At 41.0% G+C, this 27356-nt stretch overlaps 1 protein-coding gene across 12 annotated transcripts in view; it reads right to left on the minus strand.

The window, feature by feature from the left end:
* DNM3 (dynamin 3) overlaps positions 1–27356 on the minus strand; it is a 358762-nt gene that overhangs the window by 262272 nt on the left and 69134 nt on the right. For all 12 annotated transcript variants that reach the window (XM_036442129.2, XM_036442127.2, XM_036442130.2 and 9 more), the window contains exons 3-4: positions 18040–18189; positions 16688–16891 (exon numbers count right to left, since the gene is read on the minus strand). In XM_036442129.2, the coding sequence (XP_036298022.1) occupies positions 16688–16891; positions 18040–18189 (354 nt within the window). The remainder of the gene's footprint in view (positions 1–16687; positions 16892–18039; positions 18190–27356) is intronic.

Consider the following 27356-nt stretch of genomic DNA (forward strand, 5'->3'; position numbering starts at 1 on the left):
AAACTAAACATATTCTTCCCATGGGGCCCAGGAATTGCACTCGTTAGTATTTACCTGAAGGACCTGAAAACATGCCCACACAGAAACATGTATACAGATGTTTACAGCAGCTTTACTTATAAATTCCAAAACTTGAAAGCAAACCAAGACGTTCTCCAGTGGGTGAATGGATAAATTAACTGTGGCCCATCCAGGTAATGGAATATGAGTCAATGCTAAAAAGAAATGAGCTATCAAGCCATGAAAAGACATGGGGGAACCTTAGATGCCTGCTATTACTAAGTGAAAGGAGCCATTTGACATTCTGAGAAAGGCAAAACTATGGAGGCAATAAAAAGATTTGTGGTTGCCAGGGGAAGGGGAGGCAGGAGTGGAAAGCAGAGCACAGGGGGCTTTTAGGGCAGCGAAGCTATTCTGTATGAGATTACAATGGATGCATGTCATTATACATCTGTTCACACCCATCGAACATACAACACCAAAAGTGACCCCACCCAATGGGAACTGTGGACTCAGAGATAGCGATGTGTCAGTGTGCATTTGCACCCATTCTCCTCCAGTGGGGGGTGTTAACAGTGAGGGAGGCTGTGCATGTGTGGGGACAGAGTATATATAGCAACTCCCTGTACCTCCCATTGGGTTATTCTGTGAACCTAAAATGGCTCTAAAAATAAAATCTATTCCTTAAAGACAATTAAATACCAACACATGTAAAGTACTTGATTCATAAAAACCACTCGATAAATGAACGTTGTACTGATCTCACCAACTTTGTTTCCCATCCCTGCTCTCACTCTGCTCCAGTCCTGAGCTCTCGGTATCACACAACCAGATGCAGTTCTCCATGGGACCATGCATTTTCGCCTCCTCACTTCCTATCGCCACCCCCCTCACCTCCACATAGCCTTCCCTTCTCTTCTTTCCTTGGTCAACGCCTACCAACTTCAAAATCCTTTCCAGGCCTGTCCTGCAGGTCCGTAATCAGACCCCGACACGTGTACGTTCGGAGTCCTTCCTCCGTGCCCTCAGAGCTCTCTGGGTACACCAACACTAGAGTTCTTACATGACACTTGGAATCTGCTTATGTGTCTATCTCACTCAATTAGCATGTCAGGATGTCTTCAAGAATAAAATAATATCAAATCTGCATATTCTAAGCAATTCATACAGATGCCAGGATGGGAACTCAATATATGTTTATTTATTAAATAAATAAGTGAATGAAAAAACAAGCCTACTTATTTTTCTTAGGTTCAGGTAAGAGTTGAAATACAAATTTCAGAAAGGAAAGATACCATTCCACCGCGTTACCTGTGTTTGTGGTGAGCACAGTGGTTTTCCTATAAGAACCCTGCCATTTCTTCCATTGATGAATGCAACTAAATTACAAGTAGTGTGTTGTTTCACCTAATTAAGAAATGGGACAAAACCAAGCCAGGAACCACATTAGCAGTTTCCAGAAAAGTAATCTGGAACACTGTACACTAACACAAGAGCAAAGAAAAAAATCAATGAAGGGTTAGTGTAAACATGTATATAGCAAAATTAAAAACAGACTTAGGGAATTAGATGTCCTTCAGTTAATGCATTTTTTTTGTTTTGTTTTGGGTTTTGGAGGGGGTTGGGGGGGGGTAAAGTAAATAAGTTTTGTGGGGGGTTTTTCTGCTTGGCAAAGACTATGGAATATTTTATTTCTGCAAGCAATCAGTGATGAATGTGAATAGTTTCATGGTGTGTGTTTTTTTCCTATAAGTTTTCCATGAACATTATTTCTTTGTTACTTCCAGAAATTCTGAATAGCATAGTTTTCATTTTCAAAGTCAGGTAATATTATTCCATGTGATACTTGGTAAAATATTAAGTGATAGAAAACATAAAAATTACAGTTGCTATGGTAATAGACTCTACCTTGCTCACCAGTATATGCCCAGAGTCTAGCAAAACACTCGAAAGATGTTTTTAAAACAACTTTTTATTGATTTCAGAGAAGAAGGTACAGGGAGAGAGATAGAAAAATTAATAACGAGAGAGAATCATTGACCGGCTGCCTCCTGCACACCCACACTAGGGAGAAAGTCCCCAACCCAGGCATGTGCCCTGACAGGGAGTCAAACCGTGACCTCCTGGTTCATAGGTTGATGCTCAACCACTGAGCCATGCCAGCCGAACAAACAATTTAATATCATATTTGTGGAAGGAAGAGAAGAGCGGAGAAGAAAGACAAAGGAGAGAAAAAAGGAGTCCCTGGCTGTGGGCCTGGAACTGTTACGACCTTCCCACTCTTACCTTCTCATGCAGGAGTTTTTACTGCAGACAATAACACAGCCCACAGCAATCTCTTTGGAATCCTGAACAGATACTTCGGACAGCTGACTGCTGACCACAAAATGTTCTGGCCCTGAACGCCATCCAGGCCTCTGCCAGCAACAGCAAGGAAACTGTCTGGAGTTCCAGCTGGTGAACTTGGTACTAGATAACACCATGTCTCTCTCTCTCACTCTCTCTCTCTCTCTCTCTCTCTCTCTCTCTCTCTCTCTCTCTCTTTCTCTTTCTCTTTCTCTCTTTCTCAAGTCGCCCTTCATTTCCAAGCCACATTCCAGATCCGCTGGTCATCTCTCCTCTTCTGAACAGGAGAAACGGAAAAGTTCCTCCTACAGCAAGAGTTTCTCATTCAATCTATCGGCTCTGCTGGCACCTGCTATATAGGGAACCTGATTTGCATTATATGGGCCACTATGAGCACCATTACAAGAAACTATGGTTTACACACACACACACACACACACACACACACACGCACGCACGCACGCACGCACATGCATAGGAACTAAAACTGCTTTCTGAAAGGGTTGGCTCCAGCTCTGTGCATCATCGTGGCTTATAAAGATGACAACACAAAGGTGGAAGGAGCCTTGGCAAATGATAATAATGGCAATCCTGAGCAAAGCCAGCCAGGCAGGAAGTGGAAAGCAAGGGTTAAATTTACAGGGAGATATTTAAGTTTAATAGCTCTATGCTTCCTGAAACTGCTAAAACTATTGTTTGTTTGTTTGTTTGTTTGTTTTTTAAGTCTTCTTTAACAGGAATTTCTGCAGGAAAAATAACTGTATATCTAAAACTTGACAGCCACAAACCTACTTTTTAAGCAATAAAACAAACTACTTTTAAACTGCCAGACACTTTCTAAGTACTTTGCCGATATTAACTCATTTCATAACCCTGTAAGGAAGAAATTACAATTACCCCCATTTTATAGATGAGGAAACTGAGGCACAGAAAAGTTAAGTCAGTTGCCCAAGATCAGAAGCTGGTAAGGGGTGGCAAGTTTGGCTTATTAAACACTAGGCTGTCCTGTTTTACAATATAATTTTATGTTGTATACCTTTATTTGTGTAATTTCTCATTAAGGCAGAGTTTCTGTAAAATGTCTCTTGGTTATTTTAGCAGAACAGCTTGTTCTTCATCCCAGCAAACTGCCCACTTCCTCCCTCTGCGGCCATCCTGCCGGTCCTCTCACTGTGCCATCTGGAACCATCTCTGTTGTCACCAAATTGCTCCAACACACTCCTGCTCTGGTCTAAACAATGCTTCTCACGTCCCTGCTGTCACTAAAACCCAGTTCTCTCCCCCATGCCTTTCGGGGGGACTGCATGTTTTCCTGAGCTCCCTGGAGCTCAGGGTTGGAAGAAAAGAAAGCAGACATTAATGAAGTTTTCTCACTCCTCGGAGCTGCTCCAAACCTCTGTTCCTCCTAGTTGCTGCCATCTAGGAAATGCCCAGACACAACCATATTCAGCACACACACACACACACACACACACACACTCTCTTAATTGAAGGTTTTAGTATCATGCTATTCCTCCTTACTATCCTTACTTCCACCATTATCCGAGCAGCTTTGTTGTTTGTGGAGATGATGTATCCAGCTCTCTTATGTATTTAGTTTCTTGATCTCTCCTGCTCAGTGATTGTTGCCTGCATATGCCATTTGAGCAGTTTTCTCCCATGATCACATCCTGGACATTTGTAACGTGGACTTGTTCCATCTGTACATCATAAACCCTTACAGTCTACTCTATAATCACAGGCTCCTGTTCTTCCCATGCCTTTGCTCTCCTACCTCATCCAGAACTCCATCCCTGAACCATCCCATTTCTCGCCCAAAACTTACAAGTCCTGCCTGGCTTCACTTTCTTCCCTTCTTCCAAGGATTTCACAGTCCACCTTTCCAATGAGTATTTTTCCAATATCCTCACCTCTTTTGCCCACTTTGTCTTCCATCCATCAGATCCTGCAAAATTCTGACTCTAAAGCAATCCAAATATTTGCCTGTCCGGCCCCCTGGCTGCTTGATGCTCATGCGCTCTGCCTCAGTGGAGTCCTTCAGTGTTGCCCGCTTGCTCCTTCTTCCTTTCCCCACAGCGGCTGTTCAAAATACCTTGCTCCTCAAACATCTTACACAACCCCCTGCTCTCCCATCCTCCTTTCCACCCTCCACTCCCAGTTTTTTTCTCAGCCCATAGCCTTGCTTCCAACTTAGAAAAACCTACGTCAACAGGCAATAAATTCTTCAAATGCCTCTCCAGATATCTCCAAATTAACCACTATCTGCATGTACTTTCTTACTTCATTCTTGTGTCAGTGGAAGAAATGGTTCTCCTTCTGTTCAAGAAACATTGCAGAGAAAGAATAGAGTGGGGGAAAGGGAAAGAAAAGAAAGGGGAGGGAGACGGAGGATGGATGGGGGAAAGGGAGAGAAAGAGGAAGTATGGAAGGAGGAAGGTATGAAAGGGAAGAAGAAAGGAGGGAAGGAGAGGAAGGAAGAGAGGAAGAAAGAAGAAAGGAAGGAAGTTGGAGGTAGGGACCCTGAAATCAGCGAGGGAAAATGAAAGTCTTAGAGCAATTTAGAAGTTTTGATCTGGTTTTATTAATGGTCATATTTTATACAAGTAAACTGCCACAAAATAACTATATGGATCTGGTTTGAGCAGATGTTCTGGGGATGGCTTGTAGAATATGTTTTTATAGCAACTTTTAAAAGAACTACTACTATGCTAATGGTAATGTTAGAAGTTTGTGGTCGCATCAGAATTCAGGAGTAAGATTTAAATGTATAAGTGAATATTAATTGTGTTGAAATGTCTTTGAAATTTTTTAATCCTCACCTGAGAATATGTGGTGAGTTATTGTTTTTTTTATTGACTTTATTTAGACAAAGAAAGGGACAGGGAAGGAGAGAGAGAAACATCAACATGAAAGAGAAACATTAATTGGTTGCCTCCCACACACACCCAGAGAGTGGATAGAAATGGTGACCTATTTGGTGTACAAGAGGGACAACACTCCAACCAACTGAACCACATCGCCAGAGCTAAAGGTCTTTGAATTTTGAAACAAAGAGACGTGAGAACACAATTGTTCTTTAATACTAAAGTCATTTTAATTAAACACTTCCACTTTGAATAGCAATGCAAACATTCATATCCTATATAATAAAGGATAATATGCAAATTGACTATCACATCCTCACAAGATGGCTGCCTACGACCAGGCTGGCAGGGGGTTTAGTGAGGGACAACCAAATGACTGAACAGAAGGCTGAATGGGGCAACCAGGCCAGCAGGGGGTCCGTGAGGAGAGACCAGGATGACAGGGGAGACAGTTGGGGCTGCCAGGCCAGCTTTGGGGGTTGTTGGGGGTGACCAGGCCAGTAGTGGGAGCCAGTTAGGGGCAACCAGGCAGGCAGGTAAAGCAATTAGGAGCCAGCGGTCTAGGTTCATGAGAGGGATGTCCAACTGATGGTTTAGGCCTGAACCCCAGGATGGGGTCTAAACTGGCAGTCAGACATCCCCCAAGGGGTCCCAGATAAGAAAGGGGGTAGGCCTGGCTGAGGGAAGCTCCCACCCCCATGCACAAATTTCATGCACTGGGCCTCTAGTGTTAATACAATGAGAATTCTGGAGAAAAGACTCATCTCTAATTTGCAATTAAGGGAGAGATTATGTTTTCTTGCTTTCTTATATATTTTTTTAGACTTTCTCGTAAACTGTATTTCTTTTTCACATACAAATTTGAACATTCAACCTCCACAAAGAGCAACTAAGGGAAAAATCGAACATGCTCATGCCATGTCTCTCCAATGACCCCCAGTGGCTGAAGAAAGGAACATGCCAGTGTTAGCAACCCACATCTCACATTTCCTTTCACACTGATAAAATCTTGATGACAATAACACATTCCACTTTCATAGCACATTCACTTCTGGCAATGTGCCTTCAGACTTCCCTCTTTCATTCCTATTTTTATAAAAGAATTCAAATACATATCTATCCATATTCTTGATCTAAATCTATTCTCTTTCTTTTCTTTCACAGTACATTTCACAATCCAGTTCATTTTATCTTTCCCAACAAACACAGCATGTCTAAAGAGCATATACTTTTAAGATCTACTCTCTTAGCAACTAAAAAAGCTTTTTTAAAAACCTAAAGATAAATATTTTTTGTTGTCATGTTTCCAAGTCTATGGCTCAACATATTTTTTATGGTATATATAAATCTTGATGTAATTTTAGACATAATTCTATGATTCAACATACATTTTAAAAGCTCAAATGAAAGCTTTCTACACTAGTGCTTTGTAGAAATCATTCAACCTACGGATGAACTAATTATTCTCTTTTGCAAATGGGCTAATTTCTAACAAAAGCTTGAACAAACCTACTTGAATTGTACATGCATGAAACCCTTTAACATTCAGGTACATACAATGCAAAATAGCAGCATGATTTGAAATGTGCATCTGTAATTCCCAGCCTTCAGAGTATTATGATATGATGATATATTGCACACACTTCCTATAAAGTTCTGATCACACAGCAGTGTAGGGTCATGTGTTTCTGTGCTCCCTGCTTTCTTCAGAGCAGACATTTAAGTTATTCCCTGGTCAAGCCTAATACACAGTAGATGCTCATTTAATGGGATTATTGATTGAACAGAACTGATATAAACATGATTTTTTTTCAAAGACCAGGAGCCTTTTTTTGTTTTAACCTCTGTTCTTATCACTTTCTACATTAAAGAAAAAAATCTAATTGATTCTTTGAGTCTCTCCGTGTTAGAAATACTAAGATCAAAATTATATCCCCTAAGAAGTCAAAACACAGCACCTATGAATAACTACGTAATTTCCTCTTAAAGTATAAGGTAAGTTTACACATACAAATTGATTCAATTAATAGCAGGGAGGATTTGGGCTCATGTGCAATTATTTAACATTTATTGACTTCTTAAATTTGGTCAAATATTTAAGGCTCAGAATTTCAAGGAAATTCAAGCTGGGAATCTAACTGAAAGGAAAAATCGCTGCATACGGGATGGCTGGAAACAGGCTTTCTCCATGGAGTGCTCTTGTATTTGCATTTGATAAACACACTCATCAGATTCTCAGTGTGACTTAATGCCTGATGCTTGAAGCTTCTGTTCAACTTAACAGCACCTCCAGGATGAGACAGTAAAATAGATGTCTGCTAAATGTTGCCAAAGGTCAGTGACTATCAGTTTACATCACCCGTGGACTTTAACTTTTTCCAGATTGAAGAGGGAGACTTGTTGAAAGCGAAAGCTTGAGGAAGTGGGTTGGACACACCTCCACAAAACAAATAAAGAAGTCTGCCCCCAGCTTCTGATAAATTCACAAATTTCATCTCGAGAGAGGACGGCGCCTTCTTCCCAACCAGAGGAATCAATCTTTGTAGAGAGGTGGATTTTTTTTAAATCTATATCTATATCTATATCTATATCTATATCTATATCTATATCTACAATATATCTATATCTGTCTATATCTATATCTATATCTATATCTATATCTATATCTATATCTATATCTATATCTATCTATCGCCTTGGCCTATGGACCACAGGGTCTGGGTTCAATTCTGGTCAAGGGCATGTACCTAGGTTGCAGGCAACTCTCTGGCTGGGGCCCAGGTCAGGGCTCTTGCAGGAGGCAACCAATCGAAGTGTCCCTCTCACATTGATGTTTCTCTCTGTATTTCCTCTCTCTTTCAAGCTTTCTAAAAATCAATGGAAATATATCCTCAAGTGAGAGGAAGGAAGGAAGGAAGGAAGGAAGGAAGGAAGGAAGGAAGGAAGGAAGAAAGAAAGAAAGAAAGAAAGAAAGAAAGAAAGGTCATATTCTACGAAAGAGACATCTTGAAAATTGTCATTTTTTCATGAATGAAGGGACTGGAGTCTGTGTTGATGGAAACACCTTGATGGCTGTGGTGGCTGGCAATGGCAGCAGCAGTGGGGTGATGGGAGTGGCACCTTGCCCTGATCAGTCCGGTCGCCTCCCACAGAGAGAGGCCAGACTGCGGGGAATGGGCCTAAGCTGTCAGTAGGACATCCTCTGAGGGCTCCTGGAGTGTGAGAGGGGGCAGGTTGGGCTGAGGGACCCCCACCATCACACCCAGTGCACAAATTTCGTGCACCAGGCCTCTGGTGTGTATGTGTGTACACACACACACTCCAGGATGAACTCTGGTCATTTTAGCTATAGAAAAAAAATTCATTTTCTGTGAAATAAATCACCATAAAAGGAATTTCCAGACACATTTGCCTCCCTGTGAGGCCTTTGAACAGCCCTGTGTTGTGGATGACAAGCTTGATGGCTGATGCTGACATATGGCTGTGCCCAGAAGATAAAAGGCACAGTCAGAGTCTTCATGGGTAATGACCTTGTGCTCAGGTAATAAATCAACACCACTGTTGGGATGGACTCCTCGGCTTTCTATACAGATAATGTGAGTGTCACATTATGATGAACTGCTCAGCTAAGGTGTAGCGGTATCTATAAAACACATGGATGTTTGTGTCATTTCTCCATTACGTGGAGTCTTCATTATATGACTATTACAACCTACCAGGAAAAGTGGGCACTACACCATCATAAATAAACTCAGTATGATAAAAACTATCTCCCTACCAATCCATCTAACCAACTAACCTCATCTGTACCCATATCCTCTGCTTTTCCTACTGTTAAACAATGAGAAACAATATCCAATCCTCTCCAGTGTAGGACAAGAACTCCCAAGGTGCTCTACATTATATCTCCCTCCCCTAATTAAGGATTTTTCTTCTATTTATCCATTCTTTATCCTGCTTCGCCTACACTTACCCCATCTCTGTCCTTCACCAATTTTATCTCTCCTGGGTCATTCTTATCAACACAGAAACATGCTAAAATGTCCCCCACCCTTCAAAAATATTCTCTCGACCTTGTACTACTGTGTCCCATTTTTCTGTTTATCTCAACAGTGAAACTTGAAAGAGTTTTGGTCCATCTTCCGTTTCCACTTCCTCACATGCAAGTGTCTTTTGAACCTCCTCTAAGAAAGGATTTCCTACCAACCCCTTTCTATGAAGGTCACCAATGAATCTCATGTGCCAAATTCAAGAGTCAATTCTCTACTCTCATCTCCATTGGATGAGCACATACAGTCTGGTTTAGACATAAAGATTGGAGATAGTGAGGACTTGACCAGGTTCAAGGCTGCTTTGCTTCTGTTTACTACTGAATATTTCAGCAAGCAGCGGAAAGGATTTGTGGGCTAAAAATACAAGTGGCTCAATGGGGGCTGCTTCCCAGCCCCTCCATGGCTCCTTGCAGAGGAGCACTTTAAGCTGGAAGATGAATACAGCCTTTGGGGACTGGGGAGATTGCCAAGCCAGAAAGGCAAAAACAAAATAAAAACAAAACAAACAAAAAAAAAACACGCGGTTACACTGCCTTTTAAGCCACTAGGTTGGTTGTACCGCTTCATGACAATGGAAGGGAAATCTCACTATCCCATAGCTAGCAACTCCTGGGCTCCAGTTCTTACTATGTCATCCACCTTCCTCAAGGCTAAGTGGTAGACTTGGCCTTGACCTTGATCTCTCTGTAGCATTGGACACAGCTAATCACAAGGTCCTTCCTAAAACCCTCTTTCCCATGGCTTCTGGAATGTCACTTGGTTCTCAGCCTCTTCTCAGTCGCCTCTGCTTTTTCTCTGCCACTTCATCGGGGTTATTTCCTTGGTCCTTCTCTTCTCTGTCCTCATTCATCTTCTACATGGCTTCAACTCAACAGGTCTCCCAAAATTAGACACTATCTGAATTAGTTCCCTAGACTTTAATTCCACTGGAGAATCTTCCCCGAGTCCCTTGGGACTGCCCCTGCATCCTGCACCCACCGCGGTCACAGCCGTTTTCTTGATGATGCTCTCAGGGGGCGGTGAGGTCTTGAGGATGCTGGCTTTGCCTTTGTACCCCAGCGTCTGGCACAGGAAGGTGCTCAGTAAATCCGGAAGGAAGGGAAGGAGCTAGAGAGGGAAGGAGAGAGGGAAAGGAGCAAAGAAACAGCTCTCATGGGATTGGAGAGGACCTGGGCCGTGAGCACCTGGCACAGGCTTGGACACGGAGCAAAGCCGCTCCCTTCCTGCCACCTCCACTTGAGCCTGGGCTCCAGCACCTCTGCCTCATCCCACTTGGAGCCGGCTCAGGGGTCCTCTCTATACCCACGAGCCAGTGTCTGTTGCCCATTTGGATACAAGGTAATCACACCAGGATGCAGACGTGCACTTGACTTCATAAGGAGCTGGTACTTTGGGGAGAAAGGCCTTAATTCTCAGAAATCCCTGGACTATGCAAACTTGTAAGGGCTTGAGGGCTGACTTTGAGCAGAGGTTTTCAAACGTTTTTTACAGTGAATACTTTCTGCAAACAAAGCCATTATATAAAACAGATGGAAACTAAGATGCTTGGGGCAAAGTTGTGCTTATTGAAGGCACTGGGAGAGGGCATCAGAGTCCCCTTTCGCCTGTAGCTCTGGGTCCGGGGAGATGGGGGTTGGGGTTGGTCCTGGTGGTGGGATGGGGGGGCCAGGGGAGAGGGGGAGCCCTGGGGAGAGTCCAGGGGCTGACATTCTAACTGGTACAGAAGGGCTTCTGCATCTTCAGAACTGCGTGTTCATGCCTGTGTGGCTGGGCCAACGAACTCATCCTACACAGCGAGCAGTCAGTCCACACAAACAAAAGTGAAAATATGTCCTTGGAACAAATCACAATGACTTCAACCTTTAATGTTCTTGCTGTTTCTTTTTTTTTTCTTTTAATCTTGAAGTGATATTTTAGGGGAAGTATCTCTTGCCTAGGGGAAATATCTATATGAATTCAGCAATTCCATCAACTTCTCTTTTTCTTTTGTGAAATTCAAGTAAAATTAAAATTGCATCTGAAATATAGATTGTTAAGGTTTTATAAAAGTATCTCTACACATACACCCCCCCCAAAAAAAAAAAAAAGATTCTGCAAAGAACCTAGTTCCAAATAAGAACACATTTGCTGGCATGGGGGAGTTATGCCTTGGACACATCTTTTTAGGGGTTACCATTCAACTCCAGGCTGATATCCCCCAGGTTCACAACTCCAACATGAACTCTCCCTCTCATTCCAGGCTCTAATATCACTAGTAATAAACATCTCAGATTTACATTTCCAGAATAAAACTCTTCATCCTCTCCAAACATGTCCATCTCTTAGCATTCCTAATTGCAATAAATGACATTACCACTTGAGCGATTTAATCTATTAAAACTCTCAAAGTCCTCCTAGCCTGCTTGCTTTGTCTTGCAGCAAACCCGTGATACTGTCAGCTCTACTTTCCAAGTGGACCTTGAATCAGACGGTGTCTTCCCTCTGGTCCATTTCTCTCTGATTCCAAGCCACATTCACTCTCCCCTGCGGAACCTCTTTGAAGGAATAATCTAACTGCTCTCCCCATTTCTATTCAGATCCCTCTTTCAGTCATTTCTTCTCACAGCACGCAGACTCAACCATGAAAACATAAGTCGGACCGCCTCTCTCTACCCTCAAAACCCTCCAGTGGTTGCCCATCACACTTTGAAATAAAATACAGTGTCTGTTATTATGGCCTAGAACACACCACAGGCTCTGGCCTGCCTACCTCTCTGATGGCAGAACCTACACCTCCCTCCCACCCCCAACCTCCATCCTCAGGGGCCCCCTTGCTGTCCCTTAACAAGCCAGCTCCACTCCTGGTCCTTTTGTGCTTGCTGTCCCCACAGCCTGGAAGGCTCCACCTCCAGAAACTGACAGGGCCTGTCCCCCCAGTTTTCTGCTTAAATGCTGTTTCCACAGCCCTTGTGTCTAGAATAGCATTCCCCAGCACTCTCTCTTCCTGTATCCTGTTTTAATTTTCTGGCACTACCTGACATTATGCAATCCTGGCATCGCAATAATCAGTTATCTGTCATCTGTCTGCTTCCCTCGTTTAGAATATGTGTTCCATGAGGCCAAGCATTTTGATTTGTTCACCACTGCATTCATGACGCTCAGAATGGCTCCTGCCATGTGGTCCTTGCTCATTAACTATTTGCTGGGTAGATGCAAAAGCAGCTAAAATGATTTACTAAAATTAGTGAAAGCAATGTAGCCATGTTAAAAACTGACATATAAAAGTGAAATTAAGTGAAATCAGTTGAAGATAATTTTCACTGAGTGCTTTGCTTTTAGGAAATAATGAGGAAGTATTCATATGAGAACAGAACCATAAACTCTTCCAAATCGATTCTTTTTTCCAGCAATATAAAATTTGCTCTAGAAATTCCATCTTTATGTTTGTCAAGGGAGTCTGTTTCTTATACAGAGAAAAGATGCAGAGATATTCTAATAAATCTCTACCTCACAAAAAAATTTATCAGGTAAAACCTAATTCAATGGAATTTTAACAATGTTTTGCCATGTTTAGTATCATAAAACTTCATCAAGTACCTTTCACTCCAATTTTATAAAATTCTAACATGTGTTCATGATTATCCCTGAATAAAGTGTTTAAAAAACAACTGCGATGAGAAAGCGGAATGATTAAATAGCAAACTAGACCTACTGGGAGCAGAGGTAGGTGGGCTCCTATCACGCTCCCGCTACTTACCATCCTTGAAAGCAAGTTCCAGAACCTCTCAGTTCCTCTTACATAAAACTGGGCAATGCCACCTACCTAACAGAATACTTGTGGTTATAACATCTGACACAGAGTGTTATTACACAACTCATTTCACTGGAATGAATACATGCTGTGAGCCGAATTACACCCCCTAAAAATATTAAAATGTTCATCTCATCAAGCAGATCTTCTGTCATATTTCTCTGGGGACTTGCATGACCTCACACACATGTGAGAAGATGCGATACAAACAAAGAACTTATTTGTAACGGTGGAGAGTCACGAAAATAATCAGAAATGTGTACTGAGCATCTACCTCGTCTAATGTCCTCCTGAGTGGTCCAGCATACAGAATTTACACTCCAGACCACAAACACTTCGCCTGGCTCAAGAGATGCCTCCTAAATATTTGTTGAACAGCAAATTGATGAACTATCAATAGCTAACAAAGGCAGTGATTGAATTGTATCTGAGCAGACATTCTAACCAGCAGAGAAAATGTATCTGAGAGGAATCAATGCAGTCTCCATGGTGAGGCTGTGCTAAGAACCCTAGTCTGGTCCTGTTACCCTAAATCCATGAGCAAGAGCTGGCATAATGCCTTAAACACATCAAGCCAGCTAAGGACAACCCTCCTTCCATCCAACTCCAGCCTCAGCCCCATTAAGGTCTTCATTTCACCCACAGTTAATCGAGCAACTCTCAGGTGAGTCTGGAATCATTTCTATTTTTATTTTTATGATACAGTATTAAAATCTTCAAAATAATTTTATTATAATTCTAAGTGTTATTAGGCCTCATTAATTCATACTAGTATAAGCAACACTTTGGATTACAGAAAGCTACTGATTGTTTTTACAGGTTTATTATCACTCTAAACTACAGACAAAAAAATAAAATAATAAAGTGAAGATTTCCTTTGAATCTTTCCAAGAGGAAAATAATTGCTAGCATTTGGAGTTAGAATTATCTTTATAGATACATTAATCTTATTTAATTGCCTTTTGAGATAAGGTTTATTGCAATTTCATTTCACTTTAGAAATGAGGTAATAAGGTTCAACGAAGTTAAACAATTTGCCCAAGGATATGCTATCAGGATGTGAAAGCTCTGCTTCCAAACCCTGTGGTGTTCCATCTACACCATTTAATACAGCAATTAATTGAGGTGTGATCTGATGCAGTGAGAGGAGCACGAGGTGAGGAGGGAGGGGCAACCACAAGGCACTGTGGTCAGAGACACGTTACTCAACAGAGTGTGTCACCCCCCAATCAGTTCCCTCTCCCCAAAGTAGGATCTCACTCCAACCGAACTCACATTATTCTGCCGAAACGAAAACCAAAGTGTGTAAGAGCACTTTGAAGAGTCAGGGGAAAATACACATAAAATTTTACATATTTCTGATGACTAGGAGTTTGAGCTTTTAAACTGGATAGCCATTCCCCTTGAAGTTGTGCTAAAAATTCTCGTTTAGTCAGTAAAGGCATTTTTCACAAGTGATGCAACAGATAAGGTTGAACTTTGTCTGGCTACAAATCTGTGACATTCAACATATACTGAGAGAGCAATTCATCATGAAACTCATTTTGATATATAGCACAGATAAACGTTTTCCAGCACGACAGTACTATTTATTTTGTAAAAGCTTTCATTTTGAATATCCTTATGCAAATAATCGAATACTCATTTATCAACAGAAATTTCCTTCCCAGGTATATACATGGTGGGGCAAAAGTAGGTTTACAGTTGTTCATCTGAAAATTAACCCAATAATTAATAAATAATAATACAAGAATAAACTCTGTTTCATGTACTCACAACCGTAAATCTACATTTGCTCACACCATCCCCCCCATATTTAAATACTAGTATATGCAAGTCCTACATAGATGAAAATGGCCTTACTTTAGTACAAAGTAGCTACTGCCTAAAACAGACCACCTCTCAGAAAATTATACAATTATGTACCTTGGTGAATCAGATCATAAGTCAGGCACCCTGGAATAAGTAATGGTTCTCTGTTATCTAAATAGTTCATCCTACTCAGCCAAGGGCAAAACTTCAGGAAAGAGGGACATCAAGTGCTGAGGACAGGCCCCTTGCATAGCCACCAAGTTAATCATGAAGACCAACAGTGTCACAGATGTCATGACCAGATTTCCATCATTATCCCAATTCAAATGTCTTTTACATGACAATTTCCTGATTATTAAAGTTACTTAAGATAAGAATGGGGAATAATGCAATGGAATAAGAACCTCTAAGAAAGCCATTCCTCCATAAAAGCAATAAGAACATTGGCAAAAATTGGCAAAATTAACTTTTTCAGAACTCTGGAGATTAATCAAAGGCTTACAACAAACTGAAAGGTATTTTTCCAACAAAAATGACTGAATCTCAGTGAGAACAGTGAGATTTGTGCTGTTTGACTGTTCCTTTTCCCATTCCTGTCTCCTGAGCTCTGCAGTAGCTTTGAAAACCCCACCATCACAGTGAAATCTAGCGGCTGGCCACTTACACTCTTGTAAAGTCAATGACTCTCATTTATGCCCACTCAGAGCTTCCCTCAGCTTTTTAGTGCTTCTGCTCTTGTATCTGAACAAGCAGCAAAAGATCGCCAGATCACCTTGGGAGAGGTCTCTGAGATCAAAGACAACGACCAAAACAACCAACAGGAAAAAATGGACTCAGAAACATTGTAGATTATAAAAGGAATTCTCAAAATGTTCTCGTTAAAACCTTTAGAGAGGACACTGCACAAGAAACAAAGAGCTGAGTGGATAGAAAACAATAAAAATAACATTTACACAATAGGAAAATGCTGTTGCAACTTATTAAGTGAAATCAGAAATGAAAAATTAGACAAGCTGAAGATAAAGTTGTCTGAATCCTGCAAGATGCAGAACAAAAGGATGAGGAAGCAGATGATTTAGAGAGAGAAAAAAAAGGGGGGGAGGGAAATTGATCCAGGAGTTCTAACATGCTAATGATAAGGAGAAGAGAGAAAATGAGGGTGATTAATGATCAGAGAAGAAATCCTAGAATTGCAGACCATACATCTCCGTATTAAACAGACACATCATTGATGCACCTCCATAGTTACTTTAAACAGACACATAGGAAGACCCATCACTAGGGTCTCTGCAGATAAACTGTTATTACTCAGCTCAGAAGAAGAAAAGAAATCAGATCATCAGCATAAATAAGGTACTTTTCTGGATTCTGAAATTCCAAAAACAAATAAACCCCTACTTTTATAATATATATTTATGTCAAGTAATTGTAAGTTAAACATCTTCCATGCGTTAAAAAAAGCTTCCTGCTTTAAAGAAATAAAAAATAGATTTCTTTATTGGGAATAATTATTCAGGTGGTGCTTATAATAACCAAGGGGACTGTCTAAATTCTGTCCCAGATATTTACTTTATTGACTTTTAAAATAAGTAGTGCACGAAGGTTAGAAATGTCTATTTTCTTAGATCTCGATTAATATTACATTTATTTGCATAGGTTTAGATTTTATTCCCCAGTTATTTTTTTTTTCAACATCCTAAATACAAAAGCTCTAACAATATTAATAATGGCAGATTTAGTGAATAATGAATTCAAGTTTTGAGAATTGCTATTACCTTACATTCTCAATGAATTTCCTTTCATCCTAAGGGCCACACACTCACCTTGAGGGTCCACATCTTTAGCCAGCTTTAGCGCATCTGAGTTCGCAAGGTCGGTGTTGGCTGGGGTGACAGCCAGAATCAGACAGTTTTCCCGCGTGATGAACTGCATGATCATTTCCCTGATCTGATGCTCAATATCCACCGGCTGGTCTCCCACGGGCACCTTAGTAATCCCAGGCAGGTCGATCAAGGTGAGATTTAACACTGTGCAGACAGGAAAGAGAGTCTTACGTGTACCCTCCGTGCTAAAAGACATCAACTATGCAGAATCACCTGTCATTTTCGTGGAAATGAAAAAGCTCAGTTTTGTAGATGGGGCATCCAAATAACCCCAACTCAGGTGTGTAGAATAAAAAGCAAATAATAGGAAATGGCTTTGCAAGTTTTCACTGTTTTGATATGATTGTGCTATTCCAAATAATCATTTTCACATAATTTGAATGGCCCTGATTTGCTTGCCTCTTTTCTTGGAGAGCTGTCATATCGACAACTAAAGCGTTATAAGTATTGATAAAAACTGGCCATATGTTCACACACTATCTGCCAGTCTCATGCAGTACATTGCCTTCAAATGGTGTCAAGTTCTCAGGGTAAGCTTTGTCCTTCCCTTCAAAAACATCGGATGTTATTCACAGAGGGTTAGCCACTTAGCCTATTGGAAAGCTGTTCACCATTCATGGTCCCCAGCCAGTCTCATGGAGCAGCATTCCAGAGAGCAGGCAACGACCCCTGACTCGGTGACTCCAGCCCCAACCTGGCTCTTGTTCCCTGCACAGAAGAGCATTGACACCAAGTCTTCTTGGGACATTGCAATTGAACTTACTTCATCCAGGTTCCATTTGAAAAGCAACAGAGCTGGATAGAAAATTAGAGATTAAAAAGCTACCACACTAAAATGAATTGGTTGTCTAAATTGTAATTGCTGATAGTCTGGAAAGCAAATTGCAGTTGATTACTAAGGAAGAGAATAAAGAGAATACACAGGGCTGCAAGAAAATCTAATAGGGAAGACTCAACCATAGTACCAAGCACCGCTAAGATATTTGCAAAGACTGAGGGTATTGAAAAACTGAAGCTTTCAAGCATACCTCTTTGGCATTCTAAAAGTTTAAAATAAACATAAAGAAATTACTTACTCAATTCTGATCATTTTAAGTCACCTCCTCCTGCCTCCCCATAAATAAATCTATGAACACTTTAGACCACAGAATTTATGGCAATATCCAAACACTATCCTAGAAACCTGGTAATTTTTTGAGAGAACAAACCATCTTCTATACAAATAATGCATGTTAATTGATGTCATGAATTTTTTTGAGGACAAGAAGTTGGACTTGTGTTACTTTACTTACCGTGTGGGGAATAGACTCGTAGGTTAATGGGTATGGAGGAGATGCCCTTATTCATGCCGGTCACTCGGTCTGTCTCTGCTTCAATCTCATGGCGAACTTCACCAAAATCTGTAAATTTTTTTCCTTTGCAATGTAGAAATTCAGCATATTCTGCAAAAAGACAAATTAACAAAACCTAAAATCATCCACTCTTGCAATAATTGTAAGGAAACTATGTTTTTTAATTATAAGTCTCAACTATCAAAACAAGAGAACACCGTTAATACTGTAGAAATATTAAACACAGCACTAATGCTGAGCTTGCTAAACTTGCTCATGTTCACAGAAGCAATTAAATACCATAAGCAGGCTTTCAACCTTCTAGCTTATTAAATAATCTAAAGAGAATTTGGGCCCCTGAAATGACAAAACAAACAGCAGCATCTTATTGTCAAAGAAATTAGCTAGAGGGCACGCACAAAGCCCATCTTCTAATCCGATTAGCACATCCTTTTCCAGTATCACCACTTTATTATGATGGAGTGCTAGGTTTTATAAATACAGCTTCCAAAGGCAAAAAGATTTAAAGACAAAATGTACCTAATTCTTTAAAAAGAAAAATATATGGTATAATTTAGCTTTACAACATATGATTCAAAATGCCACACCAACTTCTGTAAATTTTTTTTAATCCTCATCTAAGGATGTTTCTTCCCTTGCTTTTCAGAGACAGTGGAAAAAAGGGAAGAAAGAGGAGAGAGAGAGAGAGAGAGAGAGAGAGAGAGAGAGAAACATCAATGTGAGAGCGACACATCCATTGGTTGCCTCCACATGTGCCCCAACTGGGCTAGGGATTGAATCTGTAACCCAGGCACATGCCATAGACCAGAAATCAAATCCATGGCCATTCGGTGTACAGGCTGACTCTCTAACCACTGAGTAACATCAGCCAGGGCCCAACTTCTGAAATTTAAAAGATATTTTATAGAGAAAAATAAAAAAAAAGTATTACATCAAAGAAAATATTTACCTACAACCTAAAAAAAATATCTGTAGGCTGGAGGAAAAACTCTAAAATAACTATCCAATAAGCAGAAAATTTGTTTTTTAAATTTCAGTAGCATTCTACCAACTGCTGTACTATCAATTTCTATACCTGCTTTCCTGGGTAGCAGGTACATGATAAACAACACAGCTGAAAAAAGAAGCTGATACTAGTGCCCCTAAAAATTATTATAATTTTTTACAAGGGAACAAGTCTTAACAAATGTGTTCATTTTTCTATAATAATACTTAGCTAAAGAATTGCTCCATTAAGGCTGCTGTGGGTCCAGAGACCAGCTGCACGGAGCATTGAGAGTCTTTCTCCCCCTGAGTATGTAACCTGCAGCTGCTCTGGCAAGGCCAACAGGTGAGCAACTATGAGATGTGGTCCTCTGTCTTCAAGTAGCAGAGCATCAGCTTAGGAGCTAAAGATTATTGCAGTGCTCACAACAACAACAACAACAACAACAACAACAACAAACAAGCGGGGTATGGACTGAGCGTTGAAGAGTAGGGAGGGTTTCCATGTGTGCAGACAGAAAGCCAGGAATCAGAGAATCTTAATAACTTCAGCAAATCCTTGGTCGGTATCATCCAGCCTCTGCTTGAATCTTCACTAATGAGGGACCTGAGACTAGGATCTCTTTGGAAAACACCGTCATTGAAAAATGCTTTCAACGTTGGCATGAAATCTGCTTTCGTATCATACTCCATTGGTCCAACTTTTGCCCCCTGAAGCTACTCAAAGTCTTCCTCCAGACTGATTAACCTGAGCATGGGCACACAGAGTCCATCTTCCCCGGCCTCTCTTGTCATGACCTTCACCTGCTGGACTGATGGGTGCTGCTCTGGTTTCCTGGTGGCAGTACGCATTGCCCAGCCCCACCCAGCTGCTCCCGGCCGGAAAGGTCACAGGCTCCCGAAGTGGACTGACGAGTTTCCGCTTTAATTTAACAAGCACTGTAAGGACCCAACTGTTTCAAAGTTTGACTGGCAGCCTGAGACTGTGATTAATTCCTGTCTCTCCTGTCAGTGAGCGTGGGCACAAATGTTTCTACCTTCATTTCTCCGGCGTATCATTATATGTGCATTTTCTGGAAAATGGCACACTGAGACTCCGAAAGCTCACTGCCCAATGGTGGGGACATACTCAACACCAAAGCCTTCAATGGGCTTCGGAATGCTGGTTTTAAGAAGTTACTGCATCGCTTAGCAAGCTCTTTCACACGTCTCCCTCATACATGCTGTTTTTATTAGGATATAATTCTCAGAGAGAGCCTGTATTTATATACCCAATGACTAGGCCAGTACCCTGTGAATGTAAACAGTTTTAAGATAAGCAGAGGATAAAACAATAGGAAAAGTAGAGAGGAACAAAAAATGCTAAATCCCTGAAAACAAAAATTAGTAAGTAAAAATAAGTTATAGATGTTTTAGAAGAAATGTAATGTACTTTCTAGGTTAATATATTCTGTGGAAAATGCACACTTGAGGATTTAGGATGATCATAAGTACCACTTTCACAGGATTAATAAGCTTTTGAATCATAAAGTAACACAAATGCAGTCTTCTCTTGGTGCCACTAGATGGCGCCTATTTGCTTTCTCTGTAGGAAACGGATGCCCTTCTAGAAGGTTGTAAAATCGATGCAATTTTCAGGTGAGATTTAAATTCATCCCTGGAGTCCTGAAAATGTTTTTATTTTGGAATTGAGAGATTACAATTGTGCAGGACCATCTCAAACCTTTGGGTGTTTTTAACGATAGAATCCCACAGCTAGATTTAGGGATCTTTGTATGTTTCAACTAATATGTATTGAGTTTCTACTTGCCAGGCAGGCACTGTTTTTAGAAACTGGGAATGTAGCCTCATGAAGTTTAAACCCCAATGATGAGAAACAATAAACGATGTGTGTGCACACCAGACAATCAGTGCAATGGAGAAGACTGAACAGTAAGGGGGGTGTTAAATGCTGGGGGAAAGGGTTACTTTGTTATATGCTTTGGTTGAGGAAGGCTTCTCTGATATGCTCATGAAAGGAGGGAATAAGCCATGCTTTATGTAAGAGCATCCCGGAAATGCCTGAAGCAGATGTGCACAGGAACAACAAGGAGGCCCATGCCCGAAGCACAGAGCTCACAGAGGAGGAGCTATGAGATGAGATCCAATCAGACCAATTGACAGGTTTGGGGTAGAGAAGAAAGAAGAGGTGGCCAGGTTTTAAACAGGTAACTGTGGCTAATGCATTGAGAACAGACAATGTGGAGCAAAAGAGGAAGCTGGCTTTTGGAATAATAGAGGTGAGAGAGATGATGGGACTCAGATCAGTATAGCAGCAGTGAGAGTGGTGTTTCATGGTTAAATTCTAATGTATTGGGAAGGAAAAACCCACAGATTCACTGACGGATTAAAGCTGTAGTGCAGGAGAAAGAGAAGAGTGGAGGACAACTTCAAGAAGTGTGACCTCAGCAAGGGGAAGAACTTCTGAAACAGAAATGACTAAAAGGAAGAGGATGGAGGGATGGGGGATGGGGATCAAGAGTCCAGTTGGGGGCCTGTGATGCCCTTTCACACCCACCCTGTGGAAAAACGGGCTGCTGTTCATGGCTAGGATTCCACAGCTGTGCAGACACCATGCTCATTCACAGCCATCTGCAAGGTGTGTTTATTCTGAAAATTTCCCAGAAGATGGCAGTCAAGTGCTTGAGGAAAGGGGCGGCTTTTTCTAATTAGCACCCCCCCAAAAAAATGCCTTCAGCGCTGGATATGTGAGAGTCTTTCATCTAGAGAGAAGTCTAAGCTAGAGGCGGATGTTTGGAATTCATTAAGTCTGGCAAAAGGATGAGATCACTGAGAGAGTGAGATGGGCCCTGGGCTTCCTAACGTGCAGAGGTGAGGAGCTGAAGAGTGAGCAGAAGTCGTCAACCAGACAGAAGGAAACAGAAAGAGAGAGGTGGCCCAAAGCCAAGAGGGCGTTTCATGAAGGAAGACCTTCCTCTCCATCAAATGCAGCCAACACGTCAGGTCGGAGAACAAAGACTGGACGCTGGAAGTGGCCAACCTGGGGACCTTCAGGAGGCTTAGGAGAGCTGTTCCAGTGCAGTGGGGTGGATGACAGCCTGTTAAGAGAGAATGGGAGGAGAAGGAGTAGAGACTGATAGACAATTCTTGAAATTTTTCCAAGGAGTTTTGTTGTAAAGAAGAGGACAACAGTGGGAGGGCAGCTGTGCCCTTTCCCAAAGATCTTGCCATGAGCATCTCTTCCATCTGGCTATTCCCAAGTTCGGGTATCCTTTTCGAGTAAACCAATAACCTGGTAATCAGCATGTTTCTGTGAGACACTCTTGCAAGTTAATTGAACCCAAGAAGGTGGTCATGGGAACCTCTGATTGACAGCCATTTGGTCAGAAGTACAGATGACCAACTGGACTGGCACTGGGCACCCTGAGTGGGAAAGGGGTCAACTGCAACCTCCAATTTGTAGCCAGTCTGTCAGAAGCCTGGCCTTGGGGCTGGTGGCTGAAATCAGAGTGGCGGGGGACAGGGTAGTCTTATAAGACTGAGCCTTCAATCTCTGGGTAGACAGTGTCAGAACTGAATTGCAGGATGTCCCATTGGTGGGAAAATGGCTTATTGTGAGGACCCCGGCCCCTACCACAGTGAAATTGGGCCCCACAACCTAAAGAGGCCGGAGCTACAAAATGCTTTTTCGTTGGATCCCAATGAGCCTCCTGGGAAATGATTTATCCTTCGGAACAGGCTGAACAAGCTGATCAATAGCTGGACTCTTCAAGAGGTGATAAATGTGTGTCTCCTGAGACTTCTATGCTATGGAAAAGTGATATGTCTGAAAGCCTAACTAACCTCACCTGTGGTTCTGAGATGTGCTCTTCCTCAGAGGAAGGTACAATTTCTGGTGGCACAGCTAGCTTTCTTGGTGTGTCCTCTGTGTTCCATTCATCCTGAATGTTTAGTTACTGGACACATGAAATTATTTCTTTCTAAAAAAAAATCCACCAGGCTTCCGCCTGGGATCAATCCGATGGTGATTAAATCTCTTGGGCACAAATTCACACAAAGGATGAAGGCTATGTGTGCATAAGCACTGAAAGCCTGATACTGCATCCATGAAATTATAGTGTGAGTCACCATAACCTGTCTTGCTCACAAAATGAGACTCCTGCTTTTAAAAATCTTTCCTGGGTCCCCCTGTTAAAAAATAACCTATTTTTGAAATACATTTTTATATCAAAGAATGATTTTGAGGGGAGAGGTATTAGAAATTCAGAGCTATTGCTCTATGTTATTTTTATTTCCCCATAAAACACTGTCATTTCCACGGGTCAGGAAAAACAAATTACACTGGGTTAAACAACAGACAAATTGTTTGGGGGAAGGATGATACAGTTAGTTTATGCCTGGGCAGTGTTCCAATCATCTGTGAAAAGCACAGCATGACCATTTAAATATTTAAGAATTTAAATATTTCCAATATGCCTCTTCCATGGGGGGAAAAAAAGCATGCTATGTTTCGATTAATTGAGGTTAAGCAGAAGGTAATTAATATGGAGCACATGCATGAACTCTTGTCCATTTTTATTCTAAGAACTGGAGTCCCTAAATACATTAGATGGAGTCTTATTTCTGAATTGTTTTAATAGCGGAGTTCTGTGAGCAAAGGACTTCACTGAAAACGGAGCACAGGGCCACACAAATATCTATGGATTTCTCCGTTCTTTAAAGCAGACCACGTTAACGTCATTGAGCAATGCCAGTATGAAGGAAAAATATACTTCCAGGGAGCCTTCGAGTCATTGCAAACTGAAGGCAAGGTCCTAGAACTGAGGTTGAGTAGACCCAGATACGGAGCAGAAGTCAACTGTGCCGCTCAGGGAAACAGAAGAGGCGAGGACATCTAGAGAAGCACTGAGTTAACCTGAGGGAGGAAGTCCAGCAGTGGGCAGAAGGAAGAGGTCTCAGTGGGAGGGTGAAGGACAATGGGGGTGGGGGGCGCGAAAGGAGAGCCAGGAAGACAAAAGGCAGGTGCCAGGAAGACACGGAGGCCAGGTTTCAGGACCAGCCTCTGGGACTTCCCAGGCACAGTAGGAGATCAAAACAGAACTCCAGACACAAGTGAGCCAGCTGGTATCAGGCAGAAAACCAAGATGCGAACTCAGTCATGGAATAGGAAAAAGGCAGAGCCCTTTTCATAGCATGCCAAGCCAAATCCACTCAGAAGGGCCTTGGGGTGAAGAGAGATTAGATCAGTGCTGCCCGGATGGTCACTGCTCAGCCATGGCCTTCACTGTTTTCTTGCTTAAGATCGGGGCTGGTTCTAAAGGCTGGGTGAGGCTGAGCCCACGTGACTGGGTGGTGCTGGCCCATGAGACCAAGGCCAGCATTCGCCAGAATATGAGTCTGAGGTTATCCCAGCAGCTACCACTGCGAGAGTCGTGGGTGCCTATGTTGTAACTGAAGCCATGGTGCAGAAGAGAATATCTAAGGGGGAATATGAAATGGTCCAGAAAAGAGCCTTGGGTCAATGCAAATATTAAAGGCCAGGTAAAAGATAATGCACCAGCAAAAGTGGCAGAGAGGCTAAGGAGAGGGAAAACTAGGCATGTTTGGCATCATGGAAGCTAAAAGAATAGAGGGAGACAGTAATCAATAGTGTTAAAAAGCTACAGAAAGGGCGAGTTAAGTACTGACAAATAGCTATTGGAATTTATAGAATTGAGCATTCATTTCCTGTATTCTTTTTTTTTAAAGGTTGCCAGTTTTGTTTGTGTGTTTGTTTTGTTTTGTTTTAATATATTTTATTGTTTTTGTACAGAGTTAGAAAAATCTATGAGAGAGAGTCATCAACCAGCTGCCTCTTGCACACCCTCTACTGGGGATATGCCCGCAACCAATGTACATGCCCTTGACCGGAATCAAACCCGGGACCCTTCAGTCCCCAAGCCGATGCTCTATCCATTGAGCCAAACCGGTTTCAGCCATTTCCTGTATTCTTAATGTTCTGTACGTAATTTCAATATTTCTTGTGGTTGCAATAGCTTTTGCTATAGATCACTTTGTTCTCTTGAAAATTGTTTTATCCTTTTTATGCTTTTTCTTCCTTGTCTCTTCCCTTGCTATCAGGGTGACACAGTCACTTCTTGCTGTTGGCAGTGCATTTGTTTGTAAGCCATATCCCCATTCTAACTTGTAGCTTTACATTTTACTCTACTAGACTGAAAAGTCCCATCACCCAGGGTGTATGTCTGAGTCTAAAACAGAACTGGAAAGGCCCAGAGGAAGGGCACGATCCTGCAGTGCATGAGCTTTAGATCACAGACGTGGTAATATTAATGTTGGCTGCCCAAGCCTCCTTGTGCTTCCTCCTGATAATCAGCTAAGTTTAGAAACTGAAAGTAAAAAGGAGGATTTCGAAAAACTGCGTTATTACAATATTATTTAAGGGTAACTAAAAGTACAAATTCAGAAACAGCCGAAATTCAATGTCACATCTTGTTTTAATATGACAAAACATAAGATGATTTGCCAAGTGAAAATCCCAAGTCAATGAAAGTGAAATGACTAGAGTTTGTCATGAGAATTCAAGTAGTCAGATTTCAATCCAAAAAAAATACGATATAAAGTCTAAGATTTGCAAAATGTAAATACTATATCCCAATAGAATCTTATACACAAGGAATGAAGCTTATAAATGAGATTTAAGTAGTAGTCATATCAAAACTACAAGTATATAAATATGTAAACAAAAACAGCCTCAAAGAAAGCATCAGAGCTACAGTATGCATGGCTGGATACATTATAATATCCTACCTGCTTAACCAAAGAGAATTTTTCTATCAATATGCACTTTATGTACAAGTTGTCAAAAGAATACATTTTGACAAGGAGTATTTGGTAAACTCGTCACATGTCTTCATGACAGCCTGCTAAAGGTCACTATCAAATGGAAACAAAGCCAATCATAACATTTGTAAGTGATAAAAGATATGATTAGTTCATTTTTTGCATATACATATTCAATTTTTCCCATAACATTTGTTGAAAATACTACTCTTTCTCCACTAAACTGCCTTTTCTCCATTGAAAATCAACTGTCTATAGCTATGGTCCATTTTTTAACTTTATTTTGTCTCATTGTTCTATTGGTCTAATTTTGTGCCAATGCCCCACTATCTTGATTATTTTAACTTCACAATAAGGGTTAAAATCAGGTAGTATTCATTCACCAGCACTGGTGTTATTTCTTTTAAGTTGTTTTGGCTATTCTGGGTCTTTTGTGCTTCCTGCGAATGTTAGAATCAGCTTGTCAATCTCTACCAAAAAAAATTCCATGTTTGAATCTTTATCTACAGCACTCTTTGCAATGTTACTTGGAAAAGGTGTTCTGCCCTGGCCCAACTTTGCCCATATACACATATGCATATGTGTACAGCACATTTCACTAAAAGCATAGACATTTTCCCATGAATGCCTACCCTGTTAACTGAATTAAACTTTAATGAAATATAGATTTTTATAACTGGAAGTACATCTCCTCTAAACTGTTTCATTAGAGCAATCACATCAGTGTTGTATGGTAGCATACAAAAATGTTTATCTATGGCCCAAGCACCATCTTACTAGTTGGTATGGTATAGCTTTGCAATGAGGACACATGTTTGCAACAGAAGTCTGAACAAGTGAAAATAAAGATTTTTATCTTGACTATGTGAAAATTCTTGAGCATGATATTCACACTTGGTTGCAGAAAATTAAAATGCAAAAGTAACTCCCTCTGATAAGATACCTTTGCTTCATAAATTACAAAAATTATTCTATGACTCAAACAATAGTCAATTCAACCAATTCTTCAAAACTTTTTTTTAAAAAGATGGGGGAATGAAAGAAAAAGAAAAACTAAAAAATTATTCCTAATGAAATGCAAATAATAAAGCAGGTCAATTAGTATAAACTTACAATATTTTAAGGTCTTCAGTGACTGACTGTGTGTAACCCTAAGGGATTCTTATAAGAACATTCAACACTGAGCAAAATCCACTGTACTATGTGGTGTGTTTAAATAACACTAATAGATATGTGCCTATAAAAAAAAAATAATACTAAAGTTCTGATCTGAAACTCAGTACTGTGGTTTTTCAACTCAATTTATATGTAAATTAATGCTTAGCTACAACAGTCACGGATTATCTCAATAGAAACCTTATTAGTAGAAAACTCTCTCTCAAGGAATCCTCCTTTAAAAGGTGCTCAAACATGGAGGTAATCAATTATTTTTG

Source organism: Pipistrellus kuhlii, unplaced genomic scaffold, assembly GCF_014108245.1.
Source record: "Pipistrellus kuhlii isolate mPipKuh1 unplaced genomic scaffold, mPipKuh1.p scaffold_m20_p_18, whole genome shotgun sequence".
NCBI lineage: Eukaryota > Metazoa > Chordata > Mammalia > Chiroptera > Vespertilionidae > Pipistrellus > Pipistrellus kuhlii.